Below are 20,616 nucleotides of genomic sequence, written 5' to 3' on the forward strand. Positions count from 1 at the left end.
GCAAAGAATGAAGAATGAAGACCAATGAAAGCTGCTAACCTGAATAAACCCTTTAGATGGATCATCCACAGGCGGACCAGATCTATGTAATTGACACATGGCCTAATCTGCCAATAACAAAAAGTGTGTTTGGACAAATATACTCAACACCACTACCACCACATTGACCAAGAACATTGTTGCCTATAAATTAAACTAGCTATTCTGAAGCCATCATCTGCAATTGTACAAAATTAAAAAAACAATTAATAATCCACATAAAAAAACTTAACTTCTGGGCAAATAATCCTTGTTCAGTTAACAAAGCCAAACAAGATAAACTATTTGCTAGAATTGATAATGAGATAGCAGAAAAGAAACCAAATTTATTTTTTCTTACTGAGACCTAGTTTGATCAAATGTCAGACACTCAACTTTCTGGTTACCAACTCCATAACAAACCAAAGCAGCAGAGGAGATGATCTAGCCATCTACACAAAAAGTTATATCCTAACAAATGAAACAAAAGTGAATCAGCTCAACTTAACAGATATCAATTATGTAAGGCTGCATATACCGACCGTATGATAATGGCATGGGATTTGTAGAACAAATCATTAAATCAATTGATTTAGCAAAGCATAGCTTCTCAACACTAGGCTGCTCATCTGTTCTAATTTATTGCTACTGCAATAGCCAGGCCACTAGCTATGATTTTCAAAAAGAGTCCCTAACCTATGGAAGCTATCAAATGTGACTGCTATTTTTAAAAGTGGAAGCCGAAGGAAATGCTGGAACTACAAGCCATTTTCTCTTACATTGGTACCCTGTAAGATAATGGAAAGTTTTATACACAAGAGAATCATGAAACATTGCCTTAAAAAAGGGCTCTTCACAGAGTGGTGATTTGCAATTGCAAGCCTGAATTGGTAGATGTTACTAGAGTAGTTCCACAAGACTCATTGTTAGGTCCACTTCTGTTTCTGAATTATATAAATGACTTTTTAGACAACATGGCGCATCATATAAAGATCTATGCAGATGACAATAAAATCTTAGGTATTATCAAAACAGAAAATGATGCAATAAAATTACATTTAGTCATAGATCATGCAGTCAAATGGTCTAAAAAGTTGTTCATGTTTTTCAACTACAACAAGTGTAAAGTCATGCTGGTCACTCAAATAAGTCAGTGTACCTTTACTTAATGCTTGACATAGGCGGCAAGTGAATAGAACTTGGAACAACAATTTTTGAATGTGATTTAGGTGTCCTAACATCAAACAATCTTAAGGTTACACATAAAATAAAAGCTGCAGCAGCTAGACTAATCTAAGTACTTTGCAGACTAAAAAATAATTTTGCACTAAAGGACAAATGTTATGGAGGGTACTCTACACAACATACAATAGACTGATGATTTAGGTGTCCTAACATCAAACAATCTTAAGGTTACGCATAAAGTAAAAGCTGCAGCAGCTAGATGACTGCTCAACTAACATTTTCAAAAGTTGATTTAACACAGTTTCAAAGCTAACCAGGGCACACTCTGTCTTCTAAACTTTCTCATTATTGTGATGGTGCACCACTTCATCAGAGTTTACACCTACAACTTTATTTTTTTATGATAGTTTTGTGTGTTAAATTTTAATTTATGAATAAACAAATTCAAATTTATAAAGATAGAATATAAATAATCTTAGGAAATACTAAGCCAAAATATTATGCATGTTATTAATGTTTGATAACTTTATAGGTTTTGTTTAATTTTGGCAATTTTGGTTTTAATATTGGTTTTTATAATTTTATTTTTATTATTTTATCTAAAATGTTTCAAGCTATTGTTATAATTTTTTTTAGTGGAAAACGCATGCACACAACAAAAAAGTAGTTGTGAATGGTGTAATCCTTCATATGGTGAATGGGAATTATATCCAAGGGAATACATTTTTGATAAAAATGGTGATTGTCTCCAAGGTGAAAATAAAATTACTTACTTTACAATCACATATTTCATTTTAGATTTAAAAATTTAGCAACGATTAAGTTAAACTAAAATGATAAAATTTTCAAATGAAAAGTTTATTTTTAGCATTCTATTTAATTAGTTTTTTTTAATGTTTGAGGCACTTTTAATATTACACAAGTTAATATTAAAATACATATTTACAGGTCTTTCTTAAAATAACGTTGTAACTGTTCTCAAGATAACCTATTGTAACTGGAAGTGTTCTTAAGATATTCTTAAGAATAAAGACTAAATAAAGAGTAATATTGTTTTCTATTTCTTAAGATAACATTCTGTAACTATTATATTATTCTTTATTTATTGTTAACAACGGTTTGTTTTATATTATTACAAAGAGTTTAAATTTTTGTCATAGAAAGGAGTAAACTTAATTAGTCAAAGAAAGAAATTAGTATCAAAGTACTCAAAAAAAGTCTCAGCTATCCTCATTTGGGACTAAAAATTTATCAATTTTTTTGCTTTCTAATATATAATATCATTATGCCCTAATTTGTTAGGGTTGCATTTTAATGCATCATATGAATGTGTTTTGTGACTTTATTCATACTATCTTGAAACTTGTTTTTTAAATTACAAAACTTTATTGTTTTAATTTTATTTTATTTTTATTTTTATGGTTAATATCTAATTTTTGGTATTTTGAAAATATTAATATAGCTTATATAAATAGAATAAGCTTTTTTTTCCTGATGCTTATTGATTTTTATTACCAACTAAGTATGTCCATTCTGATTTAAAACTTTTGAATTGAGATTGTTTGTTTTTTTCTTCATTGAAATTAATTTTAAAAGCTCTGCTACAACATGAAGAAGTTTTGCTGTTCCATATCATTCCTATTATTTATTTTATTTGATAGAGATCTATTATTTAGTTAAAACATTTAATATATTTTGTATTTTCATTTAAACATCTATATTATTCAAGCCTTAAAACAATATACAGTTGTGAAAGTCTTTATTTTTGTTTTTAATTTTTATATGGTTTATACAATTTGTTGAGTTAGATAAGTAGTGATAGTAATAAATTTAGTTCATAAACTAAGTCCAGTTCATAAACTTATTTGTTTAAAAAAAAAAAATATTTTTGACCATGCTGAATGATGTAAAGTCGATAGAATAAGAATTGTTTTTTAGATCTTTATCTTTTTACTTTATTAGCAATAAGTATTCAGTTTTGACTTAATGACTCTAAATAATTATATTTTATTTTTTGCTTCCAGTTTTAGATGATTTCAACAAAACATTCTATCAATCATTTAATAACGCTATTAATGAAAGTTTTATTGGTGACAACTCTGATGGTTATGAAATTAAGCTATCTCCAGAAGTTATATCTGTCTTGGGTTTTATTAATAATGGATTGTCAACTGAGTCTACCTATGTTGTTGTTGCGGATCAAGATATTTCAAAATATTTGAATAAAAGTTCCTATATGTTTTCTGCCTGGGTTAAACACACCTGTGAAATTAAAAATCAATATCAGCCAATAATAAGTACTTCTCTTATTTTGTTGCTTTGTGGTGTTATAGATACAAATGTTCTTTCTGTTAAACCAACTTTAGTTTTTCATGATAATTGTTTGTATCCATTACCTGGAAAGTCTGGTATGTGGTACAACTTTGCATTTGTTTATAATGAAACTATATCAGTTTACATTGATGGGGAACTAGTTTCAAAAACAGAATGCTTAGACACGGCCTTACATTTTGAAGATTACTTACAAAACAATGATATACGTGTGTGGAGTGTTGGTTTGCATGCTACTTTATTAGATGAAGTATTTATAGGAGATGTTGCTCCTAAAACTTTATTCTGGAGGCAGTTAACAGGTTTATTTTTAATAGACTTTTTTCAAGGACAAGTAACAGTTTAATGAGTACTGAAGAAAGTTAACAGATTTTAGTTTTTTAATGTTTGTTGTTTTAAAATTTTTACTTATAAAAATGTCAAAATAGTTAATAATTGATGTATTTAAACTTATGTATAAATACGTACATAAATAAATATATATAGATATATATATATATGCATACATATATATATACATATATATATATATATATATATATATATATATATATATATATATATATATATATATATATTTATATATATATATATATATACATATATATATATATATATACATATATATATATATGTATATATATATATATATACATATATATATGTATATATATATGTATATATATATATGTATATATAGATATATATATACATATATATATGTATATTTATATGTATATATATATGTATATATATATATATGTATATATATATATGTATATATATATATATATATATATATATATATATATATATATATATATATATATTCATATGTATATATACCCACATACACACATATAAAGTTTCTTTGATATTAAAGGTAATTTGAATTCTAAAAAAATTAAGCAAATGACTAAACCTTCTCGATTCTACTCAACCTCACAAGAAATTTGGTATTATGAGACAAGTTTACATGGTAGCTATCTGTATGAAAGAGTTGTTACAATTTTAGAAACTCAGGTTTTCTTAAATTTTTTTTAATTTTCTTTTTTAAAAATGTACATATTTTTATTATTATTTTTAAAAACATTTTTTAACAATCTAATAAAATTTTTGGCATAACAAAAGAGAATTACTGAATTTACTTAATAATTTTTAATTGAAACACTTTTGTGTAACAAATAATATTTAAAATTTCAAAACAGATATATAAAATTCTCAGACACAATTGCTGTTATAAAAATTAGTAAATGTAAGGCATGTTTTATGTTTCTAAATTTTTTTTTTGCATGAAATTGAATAAGAATTAAGAAATTATTTTGCTGTGTTAATAAAAAGTTAGCAGCAGTATTTGATAAAGTTTTTATCTGGTTCTTATATATTTAGAACAGTTCTGTTAATAAATTTTAGTTGCTCATTTCTTTTCGTTTGATCTTCATTTTGTTTCAGTTTTAAACAATTATTAGAACTGCTTTAACAGCTGTAACTGTATTTCTTCCTAGACTTTTAACTGTGTTCTTTCTCAGACTTCTAACTGTGTTCTTTCTCAGACTTCTAACTGTGTTTAAATGGGTATAGATTAGGGTCCATCAAATACCCCTTTATTTTAAAAAACTGAGCCTTACGTCTAAACTTTGCAACCTGACTTTAAATTTCAAATAAAATAGTTTTTTAAAGTATGTCATGTTAGGTCTCAAAAGAAGCGAAATTATATAAAATTTTAAAAGAATTATCATTTTATAAAAAAGTAATTATTGTAAATTTTATTATGTAGAAAATAAAATTTTGTTACTAAAAATGAAAAAATTGCATTTTTAATTATAATTATTTTTTTCAACATTTAGAGTCAGGCTGCAAAGTTCAGACCTTGAGGTAGTTCCCTAAACCCTATTGCATTTAAAAAAAATTTAACAGAGTTGCTTCTGAGAACCAATAAATAGTCTAAAAATATGGACAGATCTTTTTTTAAAAGGTTAAAAGAATTGTTTTTTTTTTTTAGTATTTAATTTTATATAACAAAAAATAACTAGTTAACAGATTAACTAATGATGTATTTAATAATTCAGATTTTAATATTTATTAATTATATTAAAAAACCAGATTTTGATATTTATTAACGATATTAGAATAAAAAATCTTTAGTATTTTGCGGGATGCAATTTTTATTAGCAAGTTTATAATGACACTTTATAATACTTCCTAAGGTATCACCAAGTAAATATTCAACATGTTGTAAATAAACACTGGGAGTTACTGTTCTGCCATAATGTGTTTTTATTTAAACTACCATAAGAAAATGTATTTAATGAAGAAAAAATGTATGGGAATATCTTTTTTGCTTTTGTGTTAAAACAATTAGGTTAAAATTTATTAACAAAATAATGTGTTTAATGTTTATATTAGATTTAATTGTAAATTTTCTTAATTTATTACAATTAAAAATAATTTTGCTGGGTGTAAGAAAGAGGGAAATAAAATGGGAACATATTAACGCAATATTATAAGAGTTGGGTCAGATAGCAAAACATAGGATAAAAATTTAGAGCAGTATTGTTAATAATTGAAACATCTTTTGAGAGGAAAGCCAAAAAAAAATAAATTGTAAAACTTCAACATCAAGAGTATAAATAAACATACTCAAATAGGTTAAAGACCAAAATTAATGCTACACAAAATAATCAGCCATTGATCAGCCAATTCTAACTTTCAAATAATAATCAGTTAATTAAATTAATAATCATTCAATTAAATAAATTTCTATTTCTAACTTTCTTTCTATTATTTTTATTTCAACATTACTATTCATTACTTTTCTACTATTTATATCCTTTCTTTTTTTTTTTTCTGTTCAATAAGTTGAATCTGGACCCTTTGGAGTGACTTGATATGTTTTTCAACAAATCAAGTCACTCAGAAAACATCTTTTATACTATGGATCCAGTTATTTATGTTTGCAGCTGAATTAATATTTTGTATGTAGAATTTTATCTGCATTTGCTTTAGATTGCTTTCAGCAATTATTTCCACTATACCATTTTTCTTAATTTTTAGTGTCAGACTACAAAGAATATTGTCCTAAAAAAATATTTTTTAAAATCCAACAAAAGTTTGAAAAGAATAGAGAGATTTTATTGCTGCTGCAAAAGCTATTGTTATTGGTTTTAATAACTTAATAAACCCATCCGCTCAATCCAAAATATAGTTTTAAACCCATCTGCTCTATCCAAAATATAGTTTTAAACCCATCCAATTTATCCAAAATATAATTTTAAAGGCTGCATGTAATGATAATAAGCCATGGGATTTTCAAAATATTTTGAGAACCACCTAATCGATTTTGAACTTTTATTGTTTTAAAGCAAACTAATTTCCCTTACAAATAATTGTTAATTCAATAATTTATTCAGACACAACTTTGCTTCAAAACTATAACAAAATGATTCTTGATATATTATAATTTATATAATAATATTTTCAAAATCTCACGAGTCATTTTAAGCAGTCTTTATCAAGTGGTTTGGCTTTATTATCTATAGCTTATCACTGCAGTTTTATTCTGTTGTTGTTAAGATTTTCCAAACAGTATAAAATTGAGTTATCCTTGAAAAAACAAAATGTTATAACTAAGTACTTAACTGTTTGTTTTTATTGTTATTTGCAAATAAAATATGTTTGATTCTGTTTGATAAATAGTGTAATAATTGAATTTTTTACAAACTTAATTTTAACTGGTAACTTTATTGTTGCATGGCTTGTCCTGATTTCGGCTGATGAAGTTAAAAAAGCTCCACTTCCACCTCACTTAGTATCTAATAACACCTATTACAAACAAAAAGTTAAATCTTCATGATCAAGCTATGTTTAAAGTCAAATACATTATTATAATAAAATAGAAGCTATACTTAAACAATTATTTTAAAAAACAAAATTTCGAATATTTTTTCTATGCTTTTCAACAATAGTATTTAAATTTATAGTAGCTATTATAGACAGTAATATACATTATATTTAATAAAAGCTATGAATATTTTGATGGCTTAATAGCACTGTGACTGTTTCAAGGACCATTAATATCTAAAATTTTGAGAATGCTAAAAAATAAATAAAAATAAAAGTCTGAAACACGTTTTCAGGGTGTTCTGTTTTAATTTGAGTTGCAACTCTCTGCTCCCTATCAGGTGCGCTTACTATTTATACATTATATTGAATCTATACCTCTTTTATAAATCTTTACCATTCAACTTTTTAATCAACTATTTAAGGATCTTACTTTCATGTAAATTTTATTAGTAAGATCCACATCCCTTGAAGCTTTTAACATCTCAGCCACACTAAAAAGATTGCTTAACTGAGCTCTCTGAATAGCTGATTATAAAACTTTCTTGTTTCAGCTACAATTTTACTTCTGCATTTTATCATCTCTGGGTCATTTCGTTCTTCTACATACTGCATCAGATACTTATATATATTAAACATTTTTTCCTGACCTGATTTTTGGCCTTGCTTAAACTTTCTTCACATTAAGGTTATGTACTTCTCTATCTTTTTAATTTACAGTCTAATCTAAATCTAAATTGCAGTAATCTTAATTTTTTTAAAGATTTTTTTACCAAATATTAATATATGCTGTGGGGTTAAGCATAGTCCACTTGTATTTTTATTAAAACAAAGTCCACTTGTGTTTTTAAGCCAACTGATTTATAAGTTGCATTTTGTAAATCTTTTTTTGTAAACTGTGACTGTCAACATCATATTTTCAGAAAATTTTAACTACATTTTCATTTCAATATTTCTTAGGTCAAACCTTCTTTTCAAAGTCTCTCATAACCAGTCTCTCAATTTTTCCAACATTTTTAAAACATTAGCAAGAAAATTTTGATTTTTTTTTACTGAAACTGTTGTATTAACTGTAACTATAATAAAATATATTATATCCAATAATCATAGCGCTGCCAAATTTACTGCAAGCCTCTTGCAGGCAGTATATATCTAACCTTCTTCTACATAGCATCTGAAAATCTTACTGATTTTTCCTAACATACAACCCATTTTGACTTAATCAACTTTCAATCTTGCACCATTTGTCACACTTTCATTAGCTACTTTACTGGCTGTCAACTGGAACTAAACCCGGTTGCCTTGGCATGCTTACCACTGGCCAATAGTGTATTTTAGCTAATACCCAGTGCAATAGACAATGCAGAATTTTTTTGAAGCTTGACATCATGCTGTTTTGAATGAGATTTTTATAACTAAATGCCAAGAATGAACCTGTGTTCCACAGTTTTTGTACGAAAAACTATATATTTTTGTTACAATACCATTATCAAACTTATCATCCAAGGTTAAATAACTGCTTCTACCTTTGCCACAATAAAATGATTTCAAGTTTTCCATATCCTAAGTGAGTTACATTTATCATGGCTAAAGAACATTAACTGTTTATTTTTATACTATTGAAGGTCATAATGAGGAGTAAATAATATATTTAAAAAATTGCTAAATTGGTTACCTGATATTAAAAAAAAATCATTAGAATTAGTATTTTTGTTGATGAAATGTTAAAAAACATAAAGCAATTATATGTCAATACAAATATCCCTCTAAAAATTGTTTATAAGCATTTTTTGTGCAAAATATTTGTAAAAAAAAGTTATAATTGTTAATGTTTGTTCTTTTCTTTTTTTTTAAAGTTAACAGAATTACTTTACTTATCAATCAGAGAGTTTTTGTCGGTTGAAGTTACATCAATGCAACTGGTTTACGGGTACTTTTATTATTTTTTCTAAAAATTTTTGATGACATTGCTTGCAACTGTGTATATTTACATCTTGTTTGCTTTTATTTCAAAGACATTATGTTGCTTGTTATTGGGATATTTATCTTGCAGTTCAAAGTAATGGTGTTTTTCAAAAGGTTGTGGAAACTTTAAATAAATATACTCACATTTTCTCAGGTAATTTGTGTTCTTGTGTTCTTTGTATTCTTAAAACAAACAAAAAATTAAATAATATGTAATCTTTTTGTTTTTATTGTTTTTTATTTGATAAAAAGCTAAATATATGTTTATGAGCTAACATTATTAAGTCATTGTCTAAATATATATACTATTATACATAATATAATGAATATATATACTAATTAGCTAATATTATTTTAACTAAATGTTTTAATTATTTTTTTTGTTTTGTTTTTTAGTTACTCAAGCATTAACATTTCGATATAATTTACTTACTGCTCCAGTTTATCCTGATGATTTGGTTGCTCAGCCAAAAAATTATGACTATTTACTTGGTAAGAGCTTGTAAAGTTTATTCTAATTTAAAATATCAATAAAAAATAAACTTTCTTTGTTGTTTAAAAGTTCAAGATAAATTAATAGTTACAAATAAGTTATAATTATATTTTGAAAAACTTTTTTTAATTTTCGCTCAAATCAAAAAATGTATTACAAATGATTTAAGTAAATAATATACCACAACTTATTTTTGTAAGAGACTCATTCCTTGTATTCTTTTACCACAACTTATTCTTGTAAGCATATTAAGATACATTAAATATGTTGAAAATACAACAAGCATATAATATTATTAAATTTTTAATTAAGTGCACTAGTAGTGGCTGGCTCAGGTATGAATTAGATCAAGATTAGGTTTGAAGAAACTAGGGCGTGGGGTATGATCAGATCTACTTAAATATTGATAAATCCCTAAAATATTTTTTGTAATAAAAGTTCTTCGTATCTAGTTAATACCATCCCTAACCCATTCTGTCGATCAATGTGTACTGAAGCTCCTCCCAGCTTCCTATTTCAGTATGACATCATTAATGACATTTTATGCTAAGCAAAGATGTTTGTGTGTATACTTATAATTTTTTAAATTTTTTTTCCAATTCACTTCCTCAAAGCTCTAGCGGCTCCATGTCAAGTTCTACACTACAGTCAAGAAAGACTACTCAATTTTTATATATATATTTAATGGAAGCAAAAAAAAAGTTTTTAGTCCCTGTTTTAATGAGGTAAATATATATAAATAATTTAGAGCCTAAGCAGTATGTCAACTTCTTTTGTGAAGCCTATTGTGAAAAGGCAAAGAATAATTGTATTAAAAAATGAGGAAGATTTGCTAAAGGTGCTTCTAGACCCTATTAACAAATTACCCAGTTTTTATGCTGTGAATTTATCTAGATCACCTCCTGTTTGAATTTTATATGATATGATTATATATTGATAGAATATAAAAGTGCTTTACTTATCTACAATCTAAAGATTACTAAAGCACTTTGAAAACCATTAAAAATGAAAGTTATGATGAATACAAAGTAACAAGTGTTAAAATGGAAAAATCAAAATATAATTGTTAACAGCAGAGATACTATTAACAATGTTGACTTTCCTTAATAAAAATTAAATTAATACATGCAAAAAGTATCGAAAATGACACTTTTTTGTGTATTCTTTAACTAAAATGTACTTTTGAGAAAAAATTGAAGTCTAAAATGACTCAAAATGATGTGTATCACGAAATGATGGTAACAAAGTTTTAAACTTTATATTCTAAGTTGGAATGACAAATGCAAGTATGATATTGCTATTGTTGCATTTAAACTTTAAAAAGGTCTCTATGAAAGCTAAAACTATGTGATGTTATTGAAAAAATTAAGATTACTCATGCCACATTTAAACAAACTCTTTTATACTATAAGAGACATAATGAACAAGTAAAAGCTGATATATACACAGAAAATCTTTATTACTCAGGTCCAAAAAGGATAATTTTTATTAATTTATGAACATGTAAATTGTATTGGTAATAATAAAGCTGTGAGACATTACTACTGTGGGAGGAGCCATGCATGTTAATCATACAAAATATTTGTGGAGTCAACACTTTCATGCATTTTCAATGTAATTAAAATTAGGAAGTATAAAATCAAAAGTTGTGTCCTTTTTGTTACCCATTGGTTGCGTCTGTTTCTTAACTATCACAATAACAAATAACTTACCACCTAATTTTCACAATAAATTTTTATTTTAAAAATTATGTTAGGTGTTTGTTTTTTTAAATTAAACAAGTTTAAAAATAAATATAGAGTTAATAAAATATTTTTAGAATTTGAATTAATTTGTTAGAGTTTTTTTTCTTTTTAATTTAAGTAAATATCTATTATTTTTTAATATGATTTGTATAATTTTTTGTTCAATGGTAGCTTGTAATATAGTTTCGATCTAGCAAACTAAAATAAGTTTTTTGAAAATTCTCTTTTTTATGCAATATAGGTCTATCAATCTTAACTTCTATATGCAACTGTTTGAGCAGCATTTTAAAACTGTTTGAGTTCTGTATGTAACTGTTTGAGTTAATATTTTATTAGAAAAAAAAAGAAAATATTTAGAGCAATTAAAAGTTTTTGTAATGTAGCAGTGTTAATTATCTTATGAAACTTATTGTATGCTTTACACTTATAATATATAACAAAACTCTCTGCATGTAATACAACTTTTGCTGATGTAAGAAAAGCTATTTATAAATAGAACAAATATTTGCATTCTTATAGTTGAAACCAGTGGTATCAACAATAAAATATCCACTATAAAACTATAATATATCCATTATAAAACTTTGTGGGTTATCTATTATCTTTTAGTTTAGAGTTATGTTAGATATGCTTTACAAATTTTGTTAAGGTAGTAATCTAGCTTTTTTTATTAAAAATTTTGAATTGAATGCTCAATTAATTTCTTTGTTAAATTTTTTTTTCTTCTAATAAATGTAAAATTAAATGAAGTTTTATCAACACTTTCAGGATATATATTTGTCTTTTTGTTTTAAAAGTGCTTCCAAACTTTATATGCTAGTTACTAATTAATTTTATCTTCATTCAAAAGTGTTAAAAAAAGCTCAAGTCATTATTTAAAAAGATAAACCATAAGTCATTTTTATCAGTTCAATTTTCAAATATTTAAGCCTTAGAATTTGTACTTGTTTCTGAGAATCAACTATGATAAATTTTTTTTTTTATCTTATATTTTTTCAGAGCAATACTCAACATTTGCATCTTATGAAGTACTTCTACAAAGTAAAACATTTGTTGTGATCTCATTAAAGCTTTTTGAAGATGCGAGATATCCTATCAGTACAACTTTTATCCAATGGAATCAAAAAGATGGATCTGATACAAATCAAATCTGGTCTAACCAAACTAATTTTATTATAATCAGTCCTTTAAAGGCTTTTACTGAGTATTATATTTGCTTCGCCTTTACAACAATTACAAGGAAGTTGAGTTTGTGCACCCAGCAATCTAAAACATTTTGGACTGCTGAAGCAGGTTTTTTGATTTATATTTTCAAATATACACACACACGCACACACACACACACACACACACACACACACAAACACACATACATACACGCACACACACATATGTGATGCAGTGATTAGAGTTCTGACTTAGAACCTAGAGGTCAGAGCTTCGATGCTAGCTCTGGCAATATAAACAACATGTGTAAAGAAAGAATTATGAACTTAAATGTTAAGTAGTTAAATGTTAAGTAATTAAATGCTCTTCTGTGGTGCTTTTCAATGAAACTGTTAAATCTTCTTGGAGCACCTAAAAAAAAGAACCTAAAAACTAAAATAATTTTTTTTGACTTATTTGGCCTATTTATCAAGTTAATCAAGTTAATATTATGTAATAAACTAATGTTTTAATTGGTACATTAAGTTATTTATTTGTTTAGCTGTTTTTTTAGTGATAATTCAAAAATAACTTAAATATATAGTTGTCATACCAAGGTCTGCAACATAATTGCTTATTTTGGTTTGGTACTGTTTGTTTTTTTTTATACATTATTGCCTGCGGTTATAGATTATATCAAACTGTAATACAAAAAATAATTTTTATTTTTAAAAAAAACATTTTCTTGAGTTAAGAAGTATTTTTATTTTATCTATTTGATTTGCTGAAACGCTTTGAATTAGTTTAAAGTATTTTTTGAAAACTATGTAAAACCAAAAATCTAGATTACTAATAAAAAAATGCACATTGAAGCAGAAAGTTACTTGCTCTATTAGTTTATTATAGAGAAAATACACGGTTAAAAAGTTGTTATATATAAGGTCTTCTTTTTAATTGTGTAATATTGCAAGTTGTGTAAGCACAGCATAGGTCCCCAACATTTTTTAAAAATTTTTTTGATTACTAAAATCTTGTAATTTAGTTTTTAAAACCATTTTGGTTATTAAAATCATGATATACCCATTATCTCTGATAAAAGAGGAAAAGAAAGAATGATAAATGAATAGAATAAAGTATATAATCTGGCATTAGCTAATGGAACCTCTAAAGAAGATACTGATCAAACTGTAATGGCTGTAACCAGAATTATCATATTGTTTGTAAATGTTCTCTGAAAAACAGAAACTCCTGTTATTGAACTTCAACTTTTGTTTATAAATAATTTTTTTTTAAATTTTTATTATATGAAGTTGTTTCTATAAGTGCAATGCAAGTAGGTTTAATAAAAGAGAATAATAAAAGAGTTATTTCAACATAATATGGAGCTGATTTTCTTGACAAAGATTATAATGACAATATTCACCAATAATAATACAATACACAAATAATCTCTTAGCTTAATACCATACATTTAAATTAAATTGCTATGTCAGGGTTTGGTATAAGTAACAGAGCAGGTGCATCTGTAGGGGCCGTAACATTAAAAGCAGCCAAGGATACAGGTTTTTAAAAAAATACAAGTCTAATACAAGTTTTTTCCACATCATTAAAAAGTAGATCAAAGCAAAAAGATAGGTCAAAGTGAAGAGTAATAAAGTTCTGTAAAAAGAAGCATAAAAGTTAAATTAAATAAAAGTGTATAAAATCTCCAATGGTAGACCTTACAAAAACATTGGGTTGTATATGGTGATGGTGGCAAAGATCGATTAAGAAAGTTCAGAGATGATCATTATTATTTCTGTTCTGAACCTAATAGAAAACTTGATTTCACATTGTGAACAACTCAGAGAAGAGAGAAGATTGAACCTATGCTGAACATATTGTTAAATAACTATATGATTGGATAACAACACACGAGGTTGTAAACTAATTAGTTGCTATTGGAGCAGACTCAACTAACTTTATTAAAGGTTTTTTTTTTCATTATCATAATAATTTTATTATTTATATGTAGTTGAATTTAGTGAAAATAAAAAAACATTGGAAAGGCAGAATCATTCAATATTTAGAAAAGAAATTAGGATTCAAACTAATCTGGATTGTTTGTGCTTTACACATCAATGAGTTGCCACTCAGGCAATTATTATCAGTTTTATATGGAAAAACTTTATATGACAATAGATCACAGGAAATAATGCAAAAATTATTAACAAAGCAATGTTTTTCTTATTTCCATATATATCTCTCAGTGTGATACTGCCACAGAGCATCTTTAGAAGGAAGTCATAGATTTATTTTCTTCAGTTCAGAAGTATTTGCACAAAATATATCATGTAGTAAATCAGATATTTTCCTGATGATTCAAAAGAGATTTAAATTAGCCCACACAATCATGCAAGATGGTTTAATCTTGAAAATAGACTACTTCGAATCTGCTGCTCATGTTAGTTTATTCTTTTTAATGATTTAAAATTAAGGAAATAGTCTTAGTTTAATAGATAAATACTGAAAACAAAGTTATAAAATTCATTTTATATAAATATAATTTTTATTTTAAATTGTAACACATTTACGCACAATGGTTTATACATTTATTTTAAATAAAATATTGTCGAATTTTTTGAAAATTAGTTGAAATTTGTGAAAGATATTGTAATACTGCATGTCTGCTCATTTGCCTAGAATACACAAAACAAATGTATTCTGCAGAAAATGCTCCGTAGTTTAGATGAACAAGAAAGGAGATTTCAGTGCTGATAAAGAGATTGCTGAACATTGAAATTAGTAAAATAAAGACATAAAGTCATAAAATGTAGAAATTGAAAAATGCCAATGACTAATACTAATTTGGGAAACAGAGGAGATCAATAAACTGGTTTTTACTTGTTATTTGATCAAGCAAGGCAATACAGTTTATTGACAATCCAATAATTGTACCAACTTTCCTGTTCATAGTTAATCTATTGAATGCATAGTAAAGAAGGCCACCAAAGCATTAATGTTGATGTGGTGCTGAGAGAAGCAGCAATTTCATAAGGGCTGCAACAACATATAAAAAACTGACGCCTGTGTGCCAATTAAAGAAAGATTTGATGAAAATGATCTAATCAATATTTTAACTTTTTATTACATTTTAATAATTTATTAAGTTATTAAAAAAAATTCATCAAAAATGAACATATTTTAAAGAAAAACACGATATTTTTTAATCTTGACATGATTCATAGTTAACATACTACATTTTCAAAAGATAAAATTACAATTTAAAACTCTGGATATAAATATAAAATCAAAATTTGAAGACATTACAGAGAAATAATAACAGACAAATAAAATTGTTACAAGCCAATAAAAATTATAATACAAATTATGATACCGTAAATAGCAAAAAAATAAAAATAAAACTATAAGTAAATAAAAAAACAAAAAACAAACAAAAATAATTAGATAGACAAATTTATATTATAATGAACAGTTTGTTTATTTAAATATGGGTTTTCCCATTTAATATGGAGTGCTTCTTTAATTTTCAATTTGTTTTTGTTAGAAGCAGTATCCAAAATCTTAAAACTATTATAGTTACTTGGATTTTTACAATTAACAGATGAAATTAAATGCTTATAAACATTAGATTGTTTGTCACTTGTAAGATGCTCATGAATACTTGTTGTTAAGTGTCTGGAGGTTTCTCAAATATAACTGGCATTACATCCAGCACAAGAAAATTTGTAAACAACATTGGATTTGAGCAGCTTAGGAAGTGGATCTTTTATGCATAAACTGTTTTGTAATTTGTTGGCAGTGAAAATTGACTTAATTATAACATCTTTACAATATTTTTTAATGATTTTATTAACTTTAGATTTAGTAAAATTTGAGTAAAATCTTATAAATGGAAGCTTATAATATCTTATATTATGGTTATCAATACTATTTATCACAGATGGATTTAACTTTTAATCAACAAATTATTTACTTAAAGTGTCAATTATTTTAGGTGGATATTGGTTATTTTTTAGAACATTAGATAAATTTTTTATGTCCTTATCAAATCCTAGCCATGTGTTGTTGATTTTATATGTACTATCAATTAAACAGCGTATAAGACTAATTTTATAACAATAGGGTACAAAACTGGAAAATTTTTGTAAAAGACCAGTATTTGTTTTTTTGTAATAAACTGATGTGGAAAGTGTAACAGACTTATTGATAAGAAAATCTAAAAATGCAATTTGATTATCTTGTTTTTTTTCCATAGCAAATTTTAAGTTTTTATGTTGTTTATTAAGATGTGTATAAAATTCATGAGCTTCAAACTCTGAATTAAAAATAGCGATAAGATCATCCACATAAGGTTTATAGAAAATTGGTTTGGAGGAAGAGCAATTACTAACCCATTTTTGTTTGTGAAACCCAATGAAAATATTAGCTAAAATTGGCGCTTAAGGAGAACCCATTGCAACGCCATCTAATTGATCATAATATTTCCAGTTAAATAAGAAATGAGAACCGGATGTTGAGATTTGAAGTAATTTTTTCAACTGAGCTTTAGAAAAATGTTTTAAGCACGTTTCATCTTTAAAGTATAAATCAGTGGCTATATTTATAGTTTCATTAAGTGGAATATTTGTGAATAAGCTTTCAGCATCATAAGAAACTATATATTTGTTAGTTATATCAACTTGTTTTAATTCCTCAAAAAAAGAGTCACAGGTGGAATAAAATTTAGGTATATAAGGAGACAATAAATCAAAAAGATATTTGGCAAGTTTATAATTATACGTCCCGATTGTTGAAATAATTGGTCTAAAAGGTGGTAGAGAAGAATCTTTACTGAGTTTGTACATCTTAGGTAAAGCATAAATTCTTGCTGTTTGTGAACCAACAGGATAAATTTTAATGTAAACATCATTTTCAAAACAATAATGTTTTTTAAGTTTCCTAAGATACTTTTGTAAAGATTGTTCTCTTTTAATAGTTGGATCATATTTTAACTCCTTAAATTTAGTTTTATCACTTATCATATTGATTAAAGATTTAATATAGTCAACCTTATTAAAAATAGTTATACCATTCCCTTTGTCTGGTTTTGTGATTATAATGCTTTCATTTTTCTTTAGTATCTTCAATATTTTGTGTTTCCTTAGGCAACCTTCAGATGGTGTGTATTTATATACATAATTGTTTGCTAAGTTAAGGTTCCGAATCACTGCTTCTAAGTTGGGTGTTGAGAAACTGTGCAATGCTATCAAACTGAGCGAATTATTTCTTTGTAATGTCTTCAAATTTTGATTTTGTATTTATATCCAGAGTTTTAAGTTGTAATTTTATCTTTTGAAAATGTAATATGTTAACTACAAAACATGTCGAGATTAAAAATATCGTATTTTTCTTTAAAATATGTTCACATTTATTGCTATTGCGTTGCTCTAGAAATATATATATATATATATATATATATATATATATATATATAATATATATATATATATAATATATATATATATATATATATATATATATATATAATAGTACTATTATATATATATATATATATATAATATATATATATATATATATATATATATATATATATAATAGTACTATTAAACTATTACAAATATATATATAATAGTACTAATAAAGCTGTACAAAAAATATAGAAGGAATAATAAAAAATTACAAAAAAAATTACTTTAATACTTGCTTTTAGTTAAATGTGAACAAAAACATTTTTATGCTTTCTCTTTTCAGGAGTGACTTTATAAATTCTCTGATTTCTTTACTATACATGAGATTGTTACATAAATTTTCATACCCATACACTTATCTCTTATTACGGGTGGATTTTAGGGGTGGAATATTGGTGGACTTTTCTATTAAACTCTTATAAACTCAACATAAATCATTTAGGTAAAGTAGTTCCTTCTACAAAGAAATCTAGATTAATTTCAATTATAATTAAGAATTTGTTATCAACATTAACAATTTATATTATAAAATAAAGATTTTTCTATTTTGAATAAACAAACTTTTTTTTTATAGAACCTGTTCAACCTCCTAGTTTAAATTGTTCATCTAACCAAATAAATAAAACTATGAGATGTGACATTGGTAAAATAAATGCACAAAATTGGATAGGAGTTCCATATAGCTACAACTTGGTATACAGAGTAAAGTCACCAGGCGATAATTGTAATAACAGAGAAAGGTTATTTTCTACTTTTAATACATTTTCAAAAATATAAATAGCAAATATTTTTTTTGTTCAATGTACAATCGTAAGTTATTGTAACCAATTTATTTTTAACATAAACTTTTCTTCTCTTGTTTTAGCATTTTAAATCATTACATTATTATATATTACAATCTTACAATAACAAACCCGGAAAAATTACATGTGATTTTTGACACTTCTGATTTTCATTTTTTACAACTTTGTGTGTTTGCTTATGCGGCAACTCAAGGTGGGAATGGGATTGGTGTTGCAAACTTTATTGTTATAAGAACTCAGAGTACTGGTAAGTATTAAATTTTTGTTTTTATTAGCATTCAGAAGGTAAGTACTAAAATGGTAAGTACTAAAATGCAAATAATATTTTTGAAAAAAATTATCAAAATTAAAAGTTGTTTATATTTATATTTTCAAAAAATATAGTTTAATTATTTTGAAAATATTTAACAAATTATGTAATGCATTTTTAATAATAATAGTAATAATAGCAATAAAAATAATAATCATAATAACAATAATAATTTTTATAGTTAGAGGCTAAAGTGAGATTTACAATTGCCACAATAGTGATGTAGAAGCTCTGTACAAGCAATAGTGATTTAGAAGCTCTGTACAAGCAGCTATGAGTTTGAGGAAGAGTCTACAAAAAGTTCATATTTTAGGTTTTTTTGAATGTTTCTAAAAAGGTTGAGTTGCGAAATGGTTTATTTAAGGTTATCTTAAAATGGTATATTTAAGGCTCATTTGAAATTTGACGTGCAGTCATACTGAAAAATTTTGAGCCCAAGGAAGTTTTTGGTTGGCGACATGTAAACTGGTAATTTACATGTACTTGTATAACTCTTGTGTTTTTTTTTAAAGTATGGGTTTCTAGGAGTTCAAATAGATATGCAAGGAGTTTGTTTAATAATATATTGTATGAAATAACTTTTATCTTTTAAATTATTTTTCAAGGAATTGGTAAATAAAGAGGTTTAAGATTTTTTTTCGATTTTAAATTGAAAGAAGAATTAGAAACAATTGTTTTAATTAATTTGTTTGAATATGTTGCAGTTATTTAAGATTTTTTTGCTAAGAAACTGATAAAAAGTTGTTACAATAGTCAAGTTGAGAGTTGATAATGTCACAAGTGGTTTTGGTGTTGTAACAACTTCTTTAGTGAGACATGGCAGATATGGCGAATAACACAAATATGGTAGTTGCCAGATATAACAGTGTTTATTTGCTATTCCACAGAGCATTGAATCTAGGATGATGCGAGATTTGAGGATTTTTACTGAATTTACTGTAGTTGTTGTTATTCCAAAAAGAATTATTTTAAAATTATTTTCATATTTGCCAGTATATTTTGCTTCCTAGCTCCAAATAAAGTTTCTATTTTGTTTGAGTTAAGCTGAAGTCCATTTTCTAGAAACCATTTTGTAACTGCATTAGCACGTTCAAAGATTTTGTTGATGCTATTTTTTTTTGGGCTGATGACAGTATATGTATTATTGGCATATTGATGATGATTTGTACCAAGTTTAGCTAAAATGCAATAGGTGTAAAACAAACGTGGAAAATAGAAATGGGCTTTTTTTTGTTACTCTATGGTACTCACATTGAACTAGCTATCAGTCTAGATTTTGCTTATCCAATAGAAATAAAAGATTTTCAAG

General features: G+C 25.7%; 1 protein-coding gene across 1 annotated transcript in view; it reads left to right on the forward strand.

Moving 5' to 3' along the window:
- Window positions 1–20,616, forward strand: part of LOC105844513 (uncharacterized) — a 154,326-nt gene that overhangs the window by 87,300 nt on the left and 46,410 nt on the right. Inside the window, exons 20-28 of the mRNA XM_065813630.1 lie at window positions 1,840–1,956; window positions 3,228–3,836; window positions 4,418–4,557; window positions 9,231–9,304; window positions 9,390–9,493; window positions 9,736–9,831; window positions 12,577–12,870; window positions 18,769–18,934; window positions 19,060–19,244. Coding sequence (XP_065669702.1) covers window positions 1,840–1,956; window positions 3,228–3,836; window positions 4,418–4,557; window positions 9,231–9,304; window positions 9,390–9,493; window positions 9,736–9,831; window positions 12,577–12,870; window positions 18,769–18,934; window positions 19,060–19,244 — 1,785 coding nt within the window. The remainder of the gene's footprint in view (window positions 1–1,839; window positions 1,957–3,227; window positions 3,837–4,417; window positions 4,558–9,230; window positions 9,305–9,389; window positions 9,494–9,735; window positions 9,832–12,576; window positions 12,871–18,768; window positions 18,935–19,059; window positions 19,245–20,616) is intronic.

Source organism: Hydra vulgaris, chromosome 12 (assembly GCF_038396675.1).
Source record: "Hydra vulgaris chromosome 12, alternate assembly HydraT2T_AEP".
NCBI classification, from domain to species: domain Eukaryota; kingdom Metazoa; phylum Cnidaria; class Hydrozoa; order Anthoathecata; family Hydridae; genus Hydra; species Hydra vulgaris.